At 34.6% G+C, this 20,069-nt stretch overlaps 1 protein-coding gene across 2 annotated transcripts in view; it reads left to right on the top strand.

The window, feature by feature from the left end:
* Positions 1–20,069, top strand: part of erbb4a (erb-b2 receptor tyrosine kinase 4a) — a 261,739-nt gene that overhangs the window by 155,887 nt on the left and 85,783 nt on the right. For both annotated transcript variants that reach the window (XM_068216185.2, NM_001143751.2), the window contains 1 exon segment: positions 17,452–17,638. In XM_068216185.2, the coding sequence (XP_068072286.1) occupies positions 17,452–17,638 (187 nt within the window).

Consider the following 20,069-nt stretch of genomic DNA (forward strand, 5'->3'; position numbering starts at 1 on the left):
AAGTCTAAGAAGGGAAGTATTAGTAGTATTAGTATTAGTATTTTTTTTTTTTTTTTGTACAGTTAGTGTGATATTCAGAGAGGCAATTACAGATTAGGAAGTGTAGTGGAGACTAAATAGTTGAGTTTTTAGTCGTTTCTTGAAAGTAGCGAGTGACTCTGCTGTTCTGATGCAGTTAGGGAGTTCATTCCACCAACTGGGCAGATTGAGAAATATGAAATATTTTGCTGAATGGTGACAAGTATGCATCCCTGCATCAATGCCGATGATCATAAAATATATGTGTTTAATTAAATATGCACTATGGAACCTATCATACATTCGGCGCAGTAAGGCGCTAGACATGTATGGTGCATTTTGCTATTTTCAGACCAGCGCAAGAGTAATTTTCATGTATTGCGCCACATTGTTTAAATACGTAGCAAATCCTTTTGCACCACTTTGTGGTCTCATGGGTGTGCTAGTATAAAAATGAGTTGTGTTTAGGCTCATCGTTGGCGCATTGCTGTTTTGAGGTACTGAAATAGACTACACCATTGACCAATTAAAAGCTGCTCTAAAGTCCAGCGCAAAGCATGTTGGTTATGCACCTATGCAGGTCCAAAATACGTACACATTGCTTGAAACACACAGGATGTAAAGCAATATCCAAATATCTTTGCTTATGATAAAAATAAAGGATGTTACAAAAGTTATGATTTTCTATATAAATATAAAAACGGCCTCCATGCCTTCTTCATCTCAGGGGGCTTTTTCAATTTATTCATGACAGTTTGCATTTGTATAATGTTATTAATTTTAGTAGTATTATTTATTGCATGTTTCTTTTTGTTTTAATAAAAACAAGTTAAGATTTGTTCACCTGTCCGGTTTTAGAAATGTATGCATAACCATATGGGGCAGGACGTGTGTTTGGATATAACTCAGTTGTTTGAGCATTCATTCATTGATTCATTTTCTTGTCTGCTTAATCCCTTTATTAATCCGGGGTCGCCACAGCGGAATGAACCGCCAACTTATCCAGCAAGTTTTTACGTAGCAGATGCCCTTCCAGCCGCGACACATCTCTGGGAAACATCCACACACACATTCACACACATTCATACTCTACAGACAATTTAGCCTACCCAATTCACCTGTACGGCTGTCTTTGGACTGTGGGGGAAACCGGATCACTCGGAGGAAACCCACGCGAACGCAGGGAGAACATGCAAACTCCACACAGAAACGCCAACTGAGCCGAGGCTCGAACCAGCAACTCAGCAACCTTCTTGCTGTGAGGCGACAGCACTACCTACTGCGCCACTGCTTCGCCTTGTTTGAGGACACTTCATTAATATTGTTGATTTATTTGTTTGCTGGAAATTAGAACAGAATTGAGAAATAGTTTTGAAATAAATCTTTGCACTTAACAACTAAATACGTAGGCTAATGGATGTCTTCAGTGGAGTGCGTACAACACTGTTTCCTTATCCACGAAAGTAATGGAGTATAGTAAAGAGTAAAAATAAAGTAAAGCGAAAGAAAGAGGCCGAATTGAGGAGGCTCGTTCTTTATCCTCATGCTGCAGATGGTCTGTTTAACTGTTTTTTTTTAATAGTGAAGCCTTCAGTTTTTCCATTTACAAAGTCCGCCATGTGAATAGAAGAAGCACGATCACATGACACATCTGACTGTTAAAGACAATGGGAGATGAGACTCGGATTGATTTCATGCATGTTATGTTCAAAACACACCCATAACTCATTAAGAGAAAAAGCATAACCATACACCAGGATGCAGACTGTATTTTTTCATCCTTAAAATGGCAAAAGTTCACATGGCCTGAATGCTTTTGCGGCATGCACTTTAGACTTTGTGCCTGGATCATTAAAATAGAGCTCTATGAGTCTAATTTGATTGTAGTCTTATGCTATTTGTAGATACAAACAACTATTTTATAATAAAAGGGTGTTTTGATCACTTACGGTGTCTGTCATATGGATAGAATATTTCCCTGTATATATCCAATCATGCATTGACAATGATATGAACCATTACAGGAGTTTCAAATTTATGATTATATTAACTTATTATTATAATTTTACTTATAAGATACAGGTCAGTGCAAACTATTTTCCAATATTTATAGGGCAGATACCCCTCACATGTTGTTTTGACATCCTTCAGGTGGGATCAAGCGTTAAGTAGGGGTCAACTTAACCCAACCCTCTTATAATTCAACAACAGAATTTCATGCCGCCCCAAATCACAAAAATAAACAGCTGAGTGAATGAGGCCTTGTTTCTAAGGTCTCTTGTTTACTTGTAGCTCTGATGTTTATCCATCAATCTGCCGGTATTCAGGATCAGGGTATGCATCGACAGGTGGTGTCACTTTGGCCTGTCAAGTAGACCCACGGTCCGCTGTCAGGTTTTATCCTGGTCAAGGCCTGAGCGTTCCAGCGGCAGCTAATGATGTTACAGGCTTTGACTGACTCTTCATTAAGGTCTGATCAATCAGGCTGCTGGCTCCCTCCATGCCTGCTTAGTGGGAATACCAGAGAGACTCAATGTCTGAGCTGCCAGTTCCTGTTAATGTCAGGAACTGCCACAGACAATTGCCTCTATGCATTGGTTGCTTGCTCTGCCACCAAACTAATATATATGTCTATGTGTGTGTGTGTGTGAGTGTGTGTACTTAATTTGGTGGTTTACAAGGACACATATATTGTATAATGTCATGGGTATAACACAGTTTTACAGTGGTTTACGAGGACATGTCTAATGTCCTTGTAACTCAAAACTGTGAGAAAGTTCAATCTTAGATACTCTCTCAAAGTGGTGTCTTGTTAATAAGTAATGTATTTACCCGCCCCCCCCCTCCACCTACAATGTGGATGTTCCTGTATGTTTAAAACTATAGGAAAGTGAACACATACACAAAGAAAAGTCCTTTCAGGTTTACTTGTATTGCACTTAAAATAATTATCATTCCAGAGCAGCTTTACAAATCAATCCATAAAGCAGCTTCATATTATTGCATTACGGTCAAAATCAGAAAAGGAGCAGGGGGTAAGGAGTTATGTAAAGTGTTGGCATATATAAACATAGTTAACTTGCAGTAATAAAGCATATAGTGTCCTTCTGAAAGAAATAATATTTAAATTTAATAATAGTAGATGTTCAATGAAGTATGTCCCCAAAGTTCTCGGATGGTTGGGATCATCTCTAGTCCTAGTAGGATAGATCTTAAATCTGATTAAGGGGCTCTCCAAGACCTAGAGGTCTCAGTTTGGGCATTAACACAGTAATACCGAAATATAAAAACAAATAGAAAACATTTTTTGACCTCTCAGATATTGTTTTAGGAGGCCTCTGATGTAGGATTTAAAGATTTAAATTATTTATTTATTTCTTTATTTATACATTTTAGTACGTTTTTAGGCAAATGTTGTAATATTGCAACGTCGTGCCTGGTTGTGAGCAGAATTTTTGTATTTGTACTCTGTCTGAACAGGTATAAAGAGCATTTAAGCATTTATTTGCAGGGTTATTCACTTACTTAGCCCCATAGCAGTATATATCATAAGTAATCATACAACAATCATATTTTTTATGAATAAGCATTTATTAATGTTGGTATTGGGGGTTTACAGGGACTCTTTAAGGCGTAATGTATTTTCTACAGTCAAAAATTGCAAATTATATGGCCCTACCCCACCCCTATCCTTAAATACAACCTTCACAGGAAACCTGCAGCAAAATTTGAATGACAAAAGAAGCATTTTGAATTACAAGGACATTAGACATGTCCTCATAAACCACTATAAGAGAGTTCAACTATATCATACACTCAAAATAAACTACTTACTTAAAATGAGTTGAGCCAACACAATTCTTAAGTTGTTTTTGGAACAGCCTAACTATTTAAATCCACTTAGTTAACTCAATTGATTTGTGTTAGGACAACAGGAAGGAATTGCGTGGAACCCAGCATTTGTTACAGTGCACCCTTAACATTGTATAAAATTTCTGTGTTTGGAAACAACAAATCAAACACACAAAAACAAACGCCATTCCTGCCAACACTCTTGCTTTTCCCAGGAGTCTCCTGTATTTCAGACCCATCTCCCAACACCCTCCCGTTTTGTTATTTCTCCCAGAAAATTCCTGTAATTTATTTAAATTGATACAATTCATTCATATCTTTGGGCTGTGGGGGAAACCAGAGCACCTTTAGAAAATCCATGCGAACACAGGGAGAACATTCAAACTCTACACAGAATCACCAACTCGCCCAGCCGGGACTGAAACCAGCAACCTTCTCGCTGTGATGTGACAATGCTAACCACTGATCTATCATGCATCCACACGCAGATTTATTGTATCTTTTTATTTAAACATTTTTATGTTTTTGTTTTTTTATATTTAAAGCACATTTTTTCACATACTGTACTCGGTTCACCGAATTGAAATTCAGGTCTATGGCCTTAAACACAGTGCATTTTGGGTGGTAATGCATTTACAGGAGAGCATTTAGCAGCCAGAGAGACTTACTCTCAAATGACAGCACTGCCAGAAAGTGACTGACTGAACACAGAGAGAAAGTGACACAGACTGGAGAAGTGGGCAGCTTGGACCATGTAAACAGACACTGTACACAATTCAACCCATCTGTGTTTCAGAGCTTTCTCTTTTCGAACCAGTTTCCATTTGAGCAGAAGTACAGAACTCAAAAAAACCTGTCAAAAAAATCTCCATTATAGGGAAAAATTGTCATCGTTTTGACCTAGAAAAGCCACAAAAGTCCAGAAATGATGACGCCCTTAACAGTGGATTTATACCTGACTGTTTTATGCTGACACAGGTGCTGTAGTCCAACGGCAATCAGGCATTTTATTGTACACATATTGTTCCAAGAGTGTGCAGACAGAGCGTTTCGCCTTTAGATTAGTGAGATGTCTCCTCCTTGAGAAAAAAAAAAAAATAATAATACTTGCACTTAATGTATAATGATTATAAAAAGAATTTTTCAATAGAGTCACTTTTTAAATTTACTTGGATAGATCCGAACTTTTATATTCGTTACCTATGTAATCTACGAAAATGGCAATATATAAAAAAGCATATTGGAATGATCTATTTCATATCACATTATGGGAGCAAATTAAGTTGTTTTAATTCAATGAAGCTTGAAATAAAATGCAATAATAATGTAACTGATGGTCGTGGTTACAGGAAGGACGAGGATGGGTCAGTGGATTGGGCGGTCAATCGACAGTCGCCTCTGGTGGATTTACGCAAGAACAGAAGGCGGGAATGGCACTCGTGAGAGAAATTTAAGATCTCAAAAAGCGTAAACAGCGGCCAGTGGTGGATTTACGAAAACAAAAACTGAAAAAAAGTACCTCCTTGGACATATTTGGCGCTCTCCAGAAATGTATATACAAGCTTATATAGTATATCCACCAAGTATAACAAGGCAAGCATCGAAAGGCATGGTAAGGCTAGACAGTAATAACGCTTGATAATGTTACAGGTAAACAAGACTCAGCAGTGCGTGTGTGTGTGTGTGAAAAAATGAGAGGTGTCTTTATAGTCAAGGTAATCATTGATTATGAGTTTTAGCTGTGTGTGTGAGAGAGTGTCTGGATTATTATCAGCTGTAATGGGTGGTGATTGGCGCACAGCATCATGGTAGTTGTAGTTCATATGGTGGCCATACCTGTCAACATAACGCTGGGATGTGAAAAAAATATTTATACCTAGGCGCGTCTTGGTGGTTCGGCAGTATGAGTTGCATATAGAGAGGACCGGTCCTTTATTGTTTATTGCCACCCTTCATAGAAAGATTGGAAATACAGGGGAAATACAGGAAAATACCTTTACGGGATAGTAGTCGGATATAATTATAAAATACAGGAGAAAATGGGAGGGTTGATAAGCAGATGTGTAGTTCTCCAGTGATCTGCATAGGATTAGATCGCTGGTGATCATGACAAATTGTCTAAAAAAAGATTTGTAAAATCAACCAACCAAAAAATCAATCAATCAATCAATCAATCAATCAATCAATCAATCAATCAATCAATCAATCAATCAATAAATCAATCAAATAATAAGTTTAGACTATTATCCAGTTGGGATCAATTAAATTTATCAAAAATGCCAGTAAAGATATTCATGATCTTACAAAAATTATAAATATTTTATGTTAAACAACTTATTCAAAATAAGAGGTTGGCAAAGCAAGGCTTCATTAAACACTTTGAAATGTTTCGAAACCCATCTCTACAGTCTACAATTAATCAATCATAAAGAAACAAATAAGAAATCAACAACATGTGTAAATTGCAAATGTGTTTTGTGCAGTTTTATTAATCCAACTTTTATAGTTATTTTCATATGCATTTTACAAAAGTACTCTTGAATCTATAATAATAATAAATATATCTTGGTACGATGATATGATGCAATGCAATAAAATGATTTAGCGATGCTCTCAAAAGCCTTTGGTGTCATATATAATAATTTTTTGTTAATTATTTTGATTTGATATGGTTGATAAACTGCAATCAAGGATTTAGTTTATTATTTGGTTCAATCACGAAATGTTCTAATTATAATGCCATTACAAAAGCTACTCTTATGCTATTTTTATGTTTTGATCAGAAGGGTAAAGCTTTGCAAATTAATCTATACGATAATAAATAAATTAGCTATATATATGGGGTTAAACAGCCATTCCAAAATTCTGTTTATAGTTTGCAGCAATTTCCACATACAATTAGGTTTCTATTAGCATAAACATCCCACAAGCTATTATCTTTCTATACAGTTTTGTTTCCTTAGGTTTCCTCTCAGGGAATGAGTTTAATAAGTCAAGCTATGCGATTACTTTACTAAAATGCTTTGCTTCTCTCTACTCATTTCCCTCTTATGCTCCACGAAATCCACTTGCTATCCCTTTTAATTAGGATGTAATCAGAAACTGGGCCTGTCATTAATCAAAGCCACCCAAATGAGAGGGGATTGTCCAGCTCACTAGCCTCATTACAGGCCTGTGTGTGTGTGTTTGTGTGTGTGTGTGTGTGTGTGTGTGTGTGTGTGTGTGTGTGTGTGTGTGTGTGTGTGTGTGAGTGCTTTACTAATATTTCAAGGTTGAAGACATTTGCAAGCCCTGGAGATCAAAAATTCTGTGTTATTAGTTTTGCTGAAATTATTCTTTCTGAAGGTTTTGCTGTTATGCCAGTAGGTGGCAGCAAGAGAACATCTGCAAGAGTTCGAGAGTCATTCAATTGATTGATTCAATTGATTCATTCCAAGTTACTGATTGTTTAGTAACAGGTCATTTTGATTTGACCCTTGTGTCCATTCTGTTGCTGAACACAAAATGTGAAAAACTCACACTTTTTCACATATTTATTTTATTAAATATGTGTTTTATACAACACAGTCTCATTGTGAAAATGTAGCCCTGTATATATTTCTGGAGATTGCAAATTATGTAACCAGAGCTACATAAGGCTGCATTCCATCTTTCAAATAAACGATACAAGGCGGTATGATGTCGCTGATGGCTTCTGTTTCTTTTCGTGCTACCAGCTGACCACATACCTGCGTGTAGACGGTTTTCCCGCTGTTACCAGTTTGCCCAGTAGCTCACCATATATGTAGGTGAACTTGAGAAGCAGAGAAGAGTTGACCGCGATGACAGGGTTTGAGTCTAGTGAAGAACAGTTCCAGGTAAAACAAAAGCAGAAGCCAAAAAATTAAATAAAGAAGTAAATAACAGGGTGAGAACATGGTAAATCTGTAAATGTGGTAAAAATCAGGCAGCAGTGAGGGCTACGAGAGTCAGTTAGTTAGTTGGTACAAAAGCCAAAGGATTGCAGAATGACTGTTAAGTGACGTTAAACCAAAACTCCACCTGTTAATATCAGTTGTGTATATATGCTGGAGCCAGGAAATGTATGTTAGTTGCGAATCTCTTGAATGTAATTCTTGTATTGCATTGGGGTAACGTAACCCAGAGCTCTGTCATCGAATTATTAATTTGTGTCTAAAAAATTTGTTATATTTTTGGCATTGAAGAAAACCCTCTTCAGACCTTTTCTTATTGAGCACGCATGGAATTGGCTTGATATTCCAACATCGTTTAGATTGATAGGGGTGATTGTGTAAGGGTGCAACTCATGTATAAAAATAACTACAATAGAGCAATAAAAACAGTACTTTATATTTTTCTGGAGAGTCGAGCAGTGTTAAGATACAGAAACTGTATTGATTCAGTAAAAGTGTTCTTCATTAAAGTAACTTAAATGTATATTTTTGTGTCCAAATGCTTTCATTTTTCTTGAAATACCTTTAAAACACATGCAAATGACAAAGGTTCACTCTGTTATGGTTGTACTTTGCAATGACTCCACAAATATCATGCATTCTCTATTCACCTTATTCTTCGCTGACGAGCGGGCGCAGCCAATTGAATCTTTTTGGCTTGAGCTTGGTTTGATGTTGCAAACTGACATTTCCTTGTTATATTATTCTACTTAATCTGTATAGTCATGCAAACATTTATTTGTAGAGCAAGTAGTTTGACCGTTTTTTTGCCGTTTATTATTATTATTATTATTTCTCCCATAGGCGACTAAAATGAAAGTTATAAGACAATTGCGAAAACAGGCTCACTTCCGCATTTTAGAATAAGGTCAATAGGGTATATGCCGAGCTAGTGTTGTTCTGATACTGATAAACTTCTGGTGACCTGTTATTGTGAACTTTTTTACGTTTTATACGGTTCCTTTCACAGCATCGATGTTGTAATGTCATTAAAATACATTCAGTTACATAAACTTTGGCCTCCATTTAGTTGCTTAAGCGTAAAACGAGACAAAAATCGGTTTACTCGCACACGCTCATCAGAATCGGCAGGCTAGCGCAGAAGCTCCATTGAATATACTGAGGAAAAATAAATGCTCATATTATAAAGACATGGCGGGGGAAAATGTAATTTAATGCAGTGCTTCTTGTACAATCTGAGACCCACTTTATATAGGATATCACTCAGCCAGTGGAGATCGCTGATTTAAAAAAAAAAACAGACCTTAAATGCGCCGTTTTTGCATTGAATACAGTTAAAAGTCCCATTAGCATGCTTCGGCATATACCCTATTGTTGTGCTGATCAACTATAATCCTATAGCTCAACATTGCATATCCCGCGATGTTACTATTACGGACACACACATTGCGAAAAACGATCAATGCTAAAACGATATATTGTGCTGCCCTACCAGAGACTCTTTGAAACCTATTAAAGAACTCAATAGACGCATAAGTATATACTCTTCTGGCAGGATTCACAGCATAAAATATCCTAATACCATATGGAAATACATTAATGAATATATCTGTGTACGCTGAAAGTTCTCTCCAGTGCATTTTGAGAGAGTGTGAGATGTCCATCTCCTCCCCATAGCTGTTATTTCACCCACTAAATGTATGCTGCAGTACGGGCTTGTCCTTTTCCCAGAGGTAAATGAACCAGGCTGTAATTTTTTATGAGAGATGATGCTACTTGACTTCTGCACCTCTCATTTACAGATGTAGGATTTCACTACCTCCTCGCCAACTCTAAAACCCTCTAAAATCACTTCAGCCTGACATAATGTACCCAGCGAGAAAGAGGACGGGTTCAAGAGGGCTTATGGGAGAAAATGATAATTGTGTCTGTGGGCTAATAGCACCGTCTCATTATCCCACCGTACTGTCACTGTAACATTGTCGGAGGAGAGCGTTTCAGCACTGCTGCCAGCTCACTAACATTAGTGTAATTACAGCTTCTTCTTTTTTTCATAGGAAATTAACACATTGTTAGATTAAGCGTCTCTTCACCTTCTCAAATTGCTATCACAAGTTCATAGTCCATAAGCGTATTAGTGTTTACTAATTACACACTTTAGCTGCTTGAAATGCCTTGAAATAAAGGCCATTTTTGTGGCTTTGTGGTCACATGTTCAACTTACATACTAGTCACAACTTTCTACAGAGGTCAGGAATCTAATATTAGTTCATTATCTTTTTTTTCCAAGTCCCTCAAACCTGAGGGACTTGGAAAGGAATCAAGACCTGGATTATCATGGCATAGCTGAATAATAAGAGTTCAGTATATGGCATGCATGACCCATAAACACCAATCAGAACAAATCGCAGACTGATTGGCCGCAACGTTTCTTAGTGAGATTACAAAAACTATTATTTTCCTTTATTTCTAAGTTTATATAAGCTTGTATTATACTTAATACATATGTAGGACTCTTATTTTAAAAATTAAACTGTCATTATAGAGCTTCCAGAGATTGAATTTTAATTATTTATCTTTTTTTCCAGTCACCCATCTTTGTAAAGGGTAGTAACAGTGCTATTATTATTATAAAACTATTAAAGGTTAATGGAATAAAAGCTGGATTTACCTATGCATAGCTGAATAATAAGAGTTTAGTATGTGGCATACCATGAACCATAAGCAACATTGTTTCCATGAGTGTAAATCCCAGTGAAAAACTAGCCAATCAGAACAAAACAGACAAATTAGCCACAATGATCCTTTTCCCTTTATTTTGAAGTTTATCTAGGCGTGTATTATACTTAATACATACAGTTAAAGTCAGAATTATTAGCCCCTTTTGATTTTTCTTTCTTCTTTTTAAATATTTCCCAAATGATGTGTAACAGAGCAAGGAAATTTTCACAGTATGTCTGATAATATTTTTTCTTCTGGAGAAAGTCTTATTTGTTTTATTTCGACTAGAATCAAAGCAGTTTTTGATTTTTAAACACCATTTTAAGGTCAAAATTGTTAGCCCCTTCAAACTATATTTTTTTATAAATGTATGAATATTATAATATTGTAATATTTGAATATTTATATATATTGTTTTTCAAAAAAAAAAAAATTCCATAATGACATTATATATATATATATATATATATATATATATATATATATATATATATATATATATATATATATATATATATATTTTTTTTTTTTTTTTTTTTATTTTTTTATTTTTTTTTTTATTAAAAATATATATCTTTTTTTATTGATGACATTATAATAACAGTAATAACACTGCAATATAGCCAAATTTCAAAGTGAAAGCTTACACTAGTGTAACTCTTATGAAGTGTCTGTCCAATTTATCTGTGACTATCTAAGTCCCATTAACATCTAGCAGTGTCTCGACATGGTCTCTGAGGTGAAATGAATTTCTTACAGCAATTATAGACCCCTGAAATTACTACAGCTACACGAAAAGCTCCAACAATAAAAAAACGGCCTTAATTGAATGCATGGCTTTCAAACGAATGGTGATTGAACTGTGTATCTTAATCTGTCAAATTAGACAATATTGACCCCTGGCATATAGGCGAAGCTGAAGTGTAATTAATTCTAAATCAATTACACAAAATCTTTTTTTTTTTTTTTTTCTGAAAGCTCCTTGCCTGCAGATTGATTTCCAGCACAGAGCCCTGCATGTAATAATTCCTTGGTTAAAGAATAAATAATAAAAATCACATTCAGTATAATGCTTTTCATTTGAACTCGCTTCCTTTTTCATAACTGTAGCTACGGCTTATCATTCACAACGTGCCAGCTCTCCTCTCTAGCATTTGAATGATTGCCGTTGTTTCTTAAGATACTTCTAAAGGTCATGATTGCTATTCAAATGAAGGTAATGATTGTCTGAGATGCCGAGCGCAAGAGAAAGTCCCATTATTTGAGTTATGGAAGACCAAACTTTGCTTACAACATGCATTGTTATTGAAATGAGTCTTCAATGCTGCTTAATTTAGCCCTCCAAATTGTTTTTCCTTTATGGATTTTTAATATTTGCCAGCGAGAACGAGTTACAGGCAAATATGTGCAGTGTCATGTAGCTTGCCACATGGAGTGGAACAAACAGATTGCATTTAACAATAGCGTTGACATTTATATTGTGTTTTCCTTCAGTTTGAATACAGAACAGACCGTGCCTGCTCATAAAAAAAAAAAAAAAAAAACACACGTCTTCGCCACATTCTGTCATCTAAAAATGGATGATTGTGACCCTGAAACTCTTCCCACTTCTCACTGCGGGGCTTCTGTCAACTACCCTCCTCATTCACAGTCTCATATCTCTTGCAAAAAATAAAAATGATCTCCTGCCACGTTCTCGCTTGTAGCTGGAGCTGTTTTGTTTGTTCGCAATATTCTCCTGTTACTTCTGTCGGCGTCTCCCTCGGAATATGCTCTCGATAAAGATGTCAGCAACTTTCATCATGCTTTTTACCGGGTGTTTGAAATGAGAGATCATACAGGGAGTGAAATGCAAGTCGTGCAGTCATTAAAACTCCAAATATTTACACTTGGCAAAAGATGTTTTGCTGACAGGTTCAGTTAAGGAGTTTGCTCTTTCAGGACTGCGGTTATTGCCTATCGAGTTTTGTCTGTTTGAAAGTCAAATTTGATTTGAAGTGAATTTGAATAGGAGTTCAGATCGGTTGCAATAATGTTTAAGTTCACACATTAGCCCCTTTCACACAGTGATACCGGTAAACAGGCCTTGACATTAACTTTTTTTGCTCACCAGCCACTGTGGCTAGTAGATTTCTAACATTACTAGCCACTTGCCATTTTTACTAGACATTTTTAATATGCATTACTCTAAAAAACATATTTCTTCAACCCAATGGTTGAGTTAAACATATTTAGTGCATTGTTGGGTTATTTTTAACCTTTATTAGGTTATTTAAAAATTACTCAACCAGTTGGGTTAAATATTTGATGCTTTGTTGGGTTATTTTTAACCTTTATTTGGTGTTATCACAGTGAAGGCTGAGGCCAGCTTCCAGCCTCCACTGCTGAGACTGTAGCTCTGCACAAGACTTTTGGGTCTGAGTCTGGTTCTCTCAAGGTTTTTTTTACTTCACTCTCCTATTGGTGAAGTTTTTTTTCCCTCTCCACTGTCGCCACTGGCTTGCATGGTTCAGGATATGAAAAGCTACTCATCGATGAATTTGCTCTTCAGTGTTGGACTCTCAATAATGACTTCAAACCACACTGAACTGAGCTAAACTGAACTGAACTTAAACACTAAAAACTGAACTCCCCTGATCCAATTACTATGACCATTTATGTGAAGCTGCTTTGACACAATTTACATTGTAAAAGTGCTATACAAATAAAGCTGAATTTAATTTAATTGAATATTTATTTTTATAACTCAACCAGTTGGGGTAAAATTTTAAAACTTCAACTGTCAACTGATTTAACTAACACAGGACAGCTGCATTAATATGCAAACAAATGTTGTTTTTGCGTTGTAAAGTTTATTTAAGCTCTAGCGTAATAATATTGTTATTTTTTTTATCAAATCACCTCTCGTGTCGTAGTTTTTCTATTCGTTTCACCAGCGCTCTTAATTATTGATGATACAAACGCATGCTTCATGGCCGATAAAAAGCTTTCTCTACCTTCCATGTACATCTCTAGTTTTTTTTTTTTGGAGAAAACGAATCATTCTCTCATTTAGGACCCATCGAAGACATTCATTCATTTACACAGCCATAATTCTAAAATAAGAGTACTTCAATAGAAATACCAGAATAGAAAAAATAACATTTAATCACAATAACCCAATGCATTGGGTTAAATTATATAACCCAATGCATTGGGTTAAAATAACCCATAGTTGGGAAGGTGCTATAATAACATATAGTTGGGTTATACTGTATGTTGGGGTATTTTTAACCCAACTATTTTCACAGAGTACATTTGACTTCGGCATGCTAAAATTACTTCATTTAGATTTAGTGTTTTGCCCACATGCCTCCTCATTCATTTCACGTTTTGTGCTTGTTGTGTATGAGCTTGCTCAATGAGCAAGAGCAAATGTGTTGTCACAATGCAATTAGTTTTTATTTCACATGACTTTTTGGAGCTCAAAATTAAGGATTTACCAAATTTAGCTCTGACCACACCAAAAATAAAAAAATTATTTCAATCCACAAATTTTAAATGAAAAAAAAAAAGTTTTTTTGTAGCTTTTGTTTTCGCGAATCTACCAGAGGCAGCTGTGTATGTTTTTTCAGATCTCAGGTTTCTCTCACGAGTGCCATTCGCACCAGCTGTTCTCATGTAAATCCACCAGAGGCCGCTGTCGACTGACTGTTGACTGACTGTTGACCGATGCACCCATCCCTTCCCTAAACCCAACCAATAGTGTTTTCAAAAGCACTGATTGACCACCACCCACCGCTTTTTCTAAACCCAACCAAAAGTGTTTTCAAAAGCAATCAAGAAAAAAAAAGCCCTCGTGATTGCCTGATTTTTTTCCACGTTTTCAGATTTTACCGCATTGTCACCCTGTTATTTACTTCTTAATTTCATTTTTTACCTTTTGTTTTTGTTTTAAAAAACTGGACAAACTCGTAACAGCGGAAAAGCCGTCTACATGGAGATAAGCGTTCAGCTGGTTTCGCAAAAAGAAACTAAAGCCTTCGGTGGCATCATACCGCCCCGTAGCATTCATTTTAAAGACGAAATGCAGCCATGAATACCTCTTGCTCTCCAGAAGTGTATTTGGGGTACATTCACACTGAGCCTGTGTCATGACAGATTATAAATATCTCAGAAAATATGAGTGTGATTAGTTTGGTGAATATGAGGAAAAAAATACTTCTCTCATATGAATCTTAAAATAATGCTAAATATCTCAGAGCACTTTATTTTGCTGTCCAATTTTGCATGTACATACTATCGGTTTATCCCAGTAGTTACAATAATTGGCTAATAACTACTGTAGTTACTATCCCTAAACTTACCCCTGGACCTAACCTTAACCTATAAATGGAGAACAGCAGGCAGGGATGGCCCTCTTGAGAGAAATTTGAGATCTGAAAAAATGTAGCTCCTGGGACGTATTTATCGCTCATAAGAAACGTATAATGGTACGTTTTTAGACTGAGCCTGGGTTGTATCTGAAATAAAAAGGCTACATTTTTGCTAACATAGTGTATGGGAAAAAATTCCAAAGCTAACTTTCTGTATGAAAAAACAATCTTTATGCACAATAGCAAAAATTGTGTTTGTTAACATGCGGTTTGCTGTGATCTGACATTACAGAGTTCTGCCAAGCTCTTATTTAAAAAAGCAAAGCCTTCGGAGGCATATTAACCAGCTTAAACCTCATTGAGAAATGAATTGTGTATTGTTTACTGCTTGCTCAATTGACTGGAATCAATTATGAATTGCGGCACAGGACTGTAATTGCAATTGAATTAGCCTGTGTTCTTAGGGAAGTCTATTAGGGGTAAAACATCAAAAGCAAGGTATTCGTTTTCTTTATGTTAGTTTTTCTGGCAGCTACGGCACTGGTCCAGTGAATCTGTAATACAGAAAGGGCAGGAAAACACATTTGTGTCAAAGTAAACTGTGTTGTTGAAGAAGCCCTCAAAAGCAAAGTAATTATTTTATTAAAAAAGGGTAAATTAGAGCCAGATTATGAATTCTGCTCATGTTTTGGGGGTTTGTTGGCTTGTTGCTAGGTAACAGAAACTGCACATGACAGTAATAAAGGTTGGATGTTTAGAAATGATGTTTGCTAAAGCCAGTGTCACACTTCATATTTGTTGTATTTAGGGAGAGAATGCTAATTATATAACTTCCCACACTATGCTAATTTTGTTTTTGTTTTTTGTCAATTAAGTGTACAGTATACTTAGTGTATTAAAATGTGTGTGTTAAAATTTATTATAATATAATACTTTATAAATGTAGATACAGTGAAAAATTTATCTTTAGCTATGTTATAATGGATTATATATTCCATAGTTTCATATATTGACATTGTTTTCTTAAGATCAGTCTTGAAATATTTTGTGTAGTACAGTATTGTGTTACAAATTGCAACTTTTTACAGCTTGAAGTGAAGAAAAAGAAATCAAAAACACACACACACAAAAAAAAAAAAAAACCCAAAAAAAACAAAGATAAAGCATGTCTTTTAAACATATACAAGCTTATATTGTGCCTAATATGGGAACATATCGGGATCAATTTTTACTTTTATCTTGTTGCGTGCATATTTACTTCATTTTAACACACGTTTTAATGTTTTTTTTTTTTTGGTACAGTATGTAGATGTTTAAGACATTCAGTGAAGTTTTTCTTCCTGTTACATTAAAACATTTCCTTAGAAAATAAATAATGAATTTGTTAATATTTTATTTTACTGTTTTAGTATACTGCATATAGATTTATTATTTTATTGTATTTTATTTAAATTTAATGAATGAATGAATAAATTAATTAATTTATTTATTTATTTAAATTAATCATATAATGAAATAATTGTATTTTATTTTATTAACTTCTTTTTGTTTTTTCATTATTTTATTTTAATTAATTAATCTTTGTTTTATTTTTTTATTAATTTATTAGTTAAAGTAAATTATTTATTTTTTTCATTTTAGTTAAATTAATTTTTATCTTTATTGTTATTATTTTTATTATTATTGTAATTAATTCAGTAATTTTATTTTATTTTATCAACAGTTTTTGTTTTTTATTTTATTTTATTTATTTTATTTTAATTCATAACTTTTTATTTTTTATTTTTACTTTAATTAATTCAGTAATTTTATTTATTTTATATATTTTTTGTTTTTAATTTATTTTAATAAATTATGTTTTATTTTTATAAAAAAATATTTTGTTAATTTATTTTTATTATTTTATTTTATTTTAATAATGTATTTTGTTTTTATTTTATTGTCTTTTATTTTAATTAATTCACATTTTTTCATTCAATTTTATGTTTATTTTTTATTAATTAATGTATTTTATTTTATGTGATAATTTATTTTTATTTTATTTTATTTATTTATTTTTGTAAATTTATTTTATTATTATTATTTTTTTTTATAGAATCCTCAACATATAGTCCTGTCTAAAATGTGACGTCTGATGCAGTGTGTCCTTTTGTGGCCTTCTGTGTGTGTGACAGGCAGGTGACAGCTGTCCCGTTGTGCTTGTTCAGCACTTCAGATGGATTTTTGTGTGTATGTGTGTGTCTGATCAGTACAGCTATATCTCAGTCACTTCCTGTGCATGAAATAGACCTGTCCTCTGTGCCTGCTAATGATACTCAGTGTGAAACAGTGATTGGATGTCAACATGATTGATGTGGGTGTGGAGAGGGAGGGTCCAGCGCTCTCGTGGGCCATTATCTCTTCAATTTATATCAAGACTGTCTGATGAATTGACTAATGGACTCGGTGATGAAGTTTTGGTAAAGCCTTGACTAAAGGGCAAACTGCATCCTTGAACCAAAGAAACATAGCACATGAGATTTACCTGTTTCACTGTATGTATTTGATCAGTTGAGTGACAAAGATGTTTGCGTTTCTTTATTTCTCACCAGTCTATCCGGGAGGTGACGGGTTACGTGTTGGTGGCTCTGAACCAGTTTGACTATCTTCCTCTGGAGAACCTGCGAATCATCCGAGGCACTAAACTATATGAAGGACGCTACTCTCTGGCCATCTTTCTCAACTACAGACGAGACGGCTACTTCGGCCTGAGACAGCTCGGCCTCAAGAACCTGACAGGTAATTTCTGTAAGATGTTACTTATTCTGATATTTTGAAACTTAATTGCCAATTGTCAGGTTTATAATTTAATTTAATTTAATTTAATTTAATTTAATTTAATTTAATTTAATTTAATTTAATTTAATTTAATTTAATTTTATTTTATTTTATTTTATTTTATTTTATTTTATTTGTTTTTATTTTATTTTATTTTTTGAAAGTTTAATTTAATTTATTTTTTTATTAATTTATTTAATTTCATTTTGTAAATAAATTATTTTATTTTACTTTTTATCAGCCTTTATTTATAATATTATTTCCCAATGTTGCATGTTTTGTTTTGTTTTGTATTGTTCCAATTATTGTTATTATTATTATTATTACAATTATTATATTATATTTATTATTATATTTATTATTATTATTATTATTATTATTATTATTATTATTATTATTAATTATTATCTGTTGTAATTTGGCTTTGTTTTGATACTTGCATTTTGTTGTAGTGGAAATTACTATAGCAAGGACTGATCTGATAAGATTGGTGCTAATGACATCTTTCATGCAGTGCATGATTATGATAATCATGTACATCAGAAGCCATCTCTCATATAAATTAGCCACTTTTCATTTTGTGACTGCCTTTTATATCATCAGCACATTACGTGTGCTATTTGAATGCATTTTACAGATGCCATCTAGCTTCTTTCCAGCATTCGCTGCCTCACTGTGTCCTAACTAGATACAATTTCAGTGACAAGCAACTTGGCAATCTGCACCTAATGCAACACAACGCACAACACAACATAACACAACACAACAAAAACATTTTAATAACCTACTAACCATTAAAATATCAGCCACTGCACTCCCAACAAAATGGTAAGGGTTATATTCTAATTGATACATATTAAACCTACTATTATTAACATTAAATATTAAAGTACAAGTACAGATGAGTCACATGGTTTGCAAATTAGTCACTGACTTTTTTTTTTGACAATTTGCTAGTTTTTTTTTTTATTTTCAAGATTTAATGTAACTATTTGCTGCTGCTTTCGGTAATATTGCAATAAATGTCACTTATAATGATATTCAATCTCACATTGTGTCACAGTTACCAAGTTGAGTTCCCACCAGACACACTAGAGGGAACTCTACACATCATATCTGCTACTGAAACGGACTACATATTCCATCGTGCATTTCACTCACACACACCAGTTTCAGATTACCACTGATTACAAACACACAGCTGAAGCTAATGAGGGCTGATTATCAGGACTTTATATACACCTCACCTGCAACATACTTTTGCTCAGTCTTGATTTTTTGGTATTGGGTATTTTAGTATTTTGTATTTATCCGTGTTTTGATTTTTGCACTTTTTTGTGATGTTTGAAGTGTTTTTTGCCTGTCAGTTCTTGTACAACCTGCAGTTTTATCTGTTATATCCCTCTTTGGGTAGTAACCAATTTAACTGTGAGATTTTGGAAACTAGATATAAATTTAGCGGGATTGGTTGGGTTGGTTGGAAAACGGGGCAGGTCGAGCAGCGGGTGAACAAAGGCTGAATATACAGCGGGAGCAGTTGGGTGCGGAATAAAACCTTGCGAGAGTGGGTGAGCGCAGGATGAAAATAATAGTCCCGTGCTGATCTTCACTTCGGTGCAGTATTTTGCAGTGTCGAAACATCAGTTTCATGCAAGGTACATTCTCCCGCTCTCCCTCGGTAAGCCAATAAGAATGTAATTTAAACTACAATTCATTGACTCGCCTTGGGAGGCTGGCTCCAGGAAATCCAGGTGATTTCTGACTGCAGTGGTAAATGGGCCATTTTTACAGCTGATAAAAACATGTTTACAGCCTGGTACAAAAGATGGCTTTGGTTCATATAGCTATGATTACCAATCATGACAACTGTGAGGGGGGTGGATTTTTTTATAACTCATCCGTTTAGTTTTTAAGTTATATTAAGTCTACATAATTAAGAGCGTGGCCACTTAAGCGACAGCTAGGTCTCGCTGCTCGTTGTCTCGTCACCTCAGCTGATTCCGGCTGATTAGCCGCTGAGCTCGACATATACATCATATTTTTGTTTTGGTTCATGTGTCTTTACACAGTCAATAGCATTTTGGGATTATTTACAACAATTATCAGATAATATTTCATGCTGTGTGCACTTAATTGTGCTCACAACCGTTCAAGTTGCCTCCATTTCCCAGGTGAGTCCAGTTATATACTTTTATACCATCTCTAGAAATGTATTTGTTTTATTTAAGATCATTGATATTTATCTTTAGACCTGTTATGCACTCCAGAATCTGACAGATAGATTAGCCGTTGGCTCCAGAGCAGCCATCTGAAATGTTGTCATACAGGGTTATGCCTGGATTTCATCAATAGTCTTGCATTTACTAACACGGACTATATTTTATATTTGAAG

This window comes from Danio rerio, chromosome 1 (genome assembly GCF_049306965.1).
Source record: "Danio rerio strain Tuebingen ecotype United States chromosome 1, GRCz12tu, whole genome shotgun sequence".
Lineage (NCBI taxonomy): Eukaryota > Metazoa > Chordata > Actinopteri > Cypriniformes > Danionidae > Danio > Danio rerio.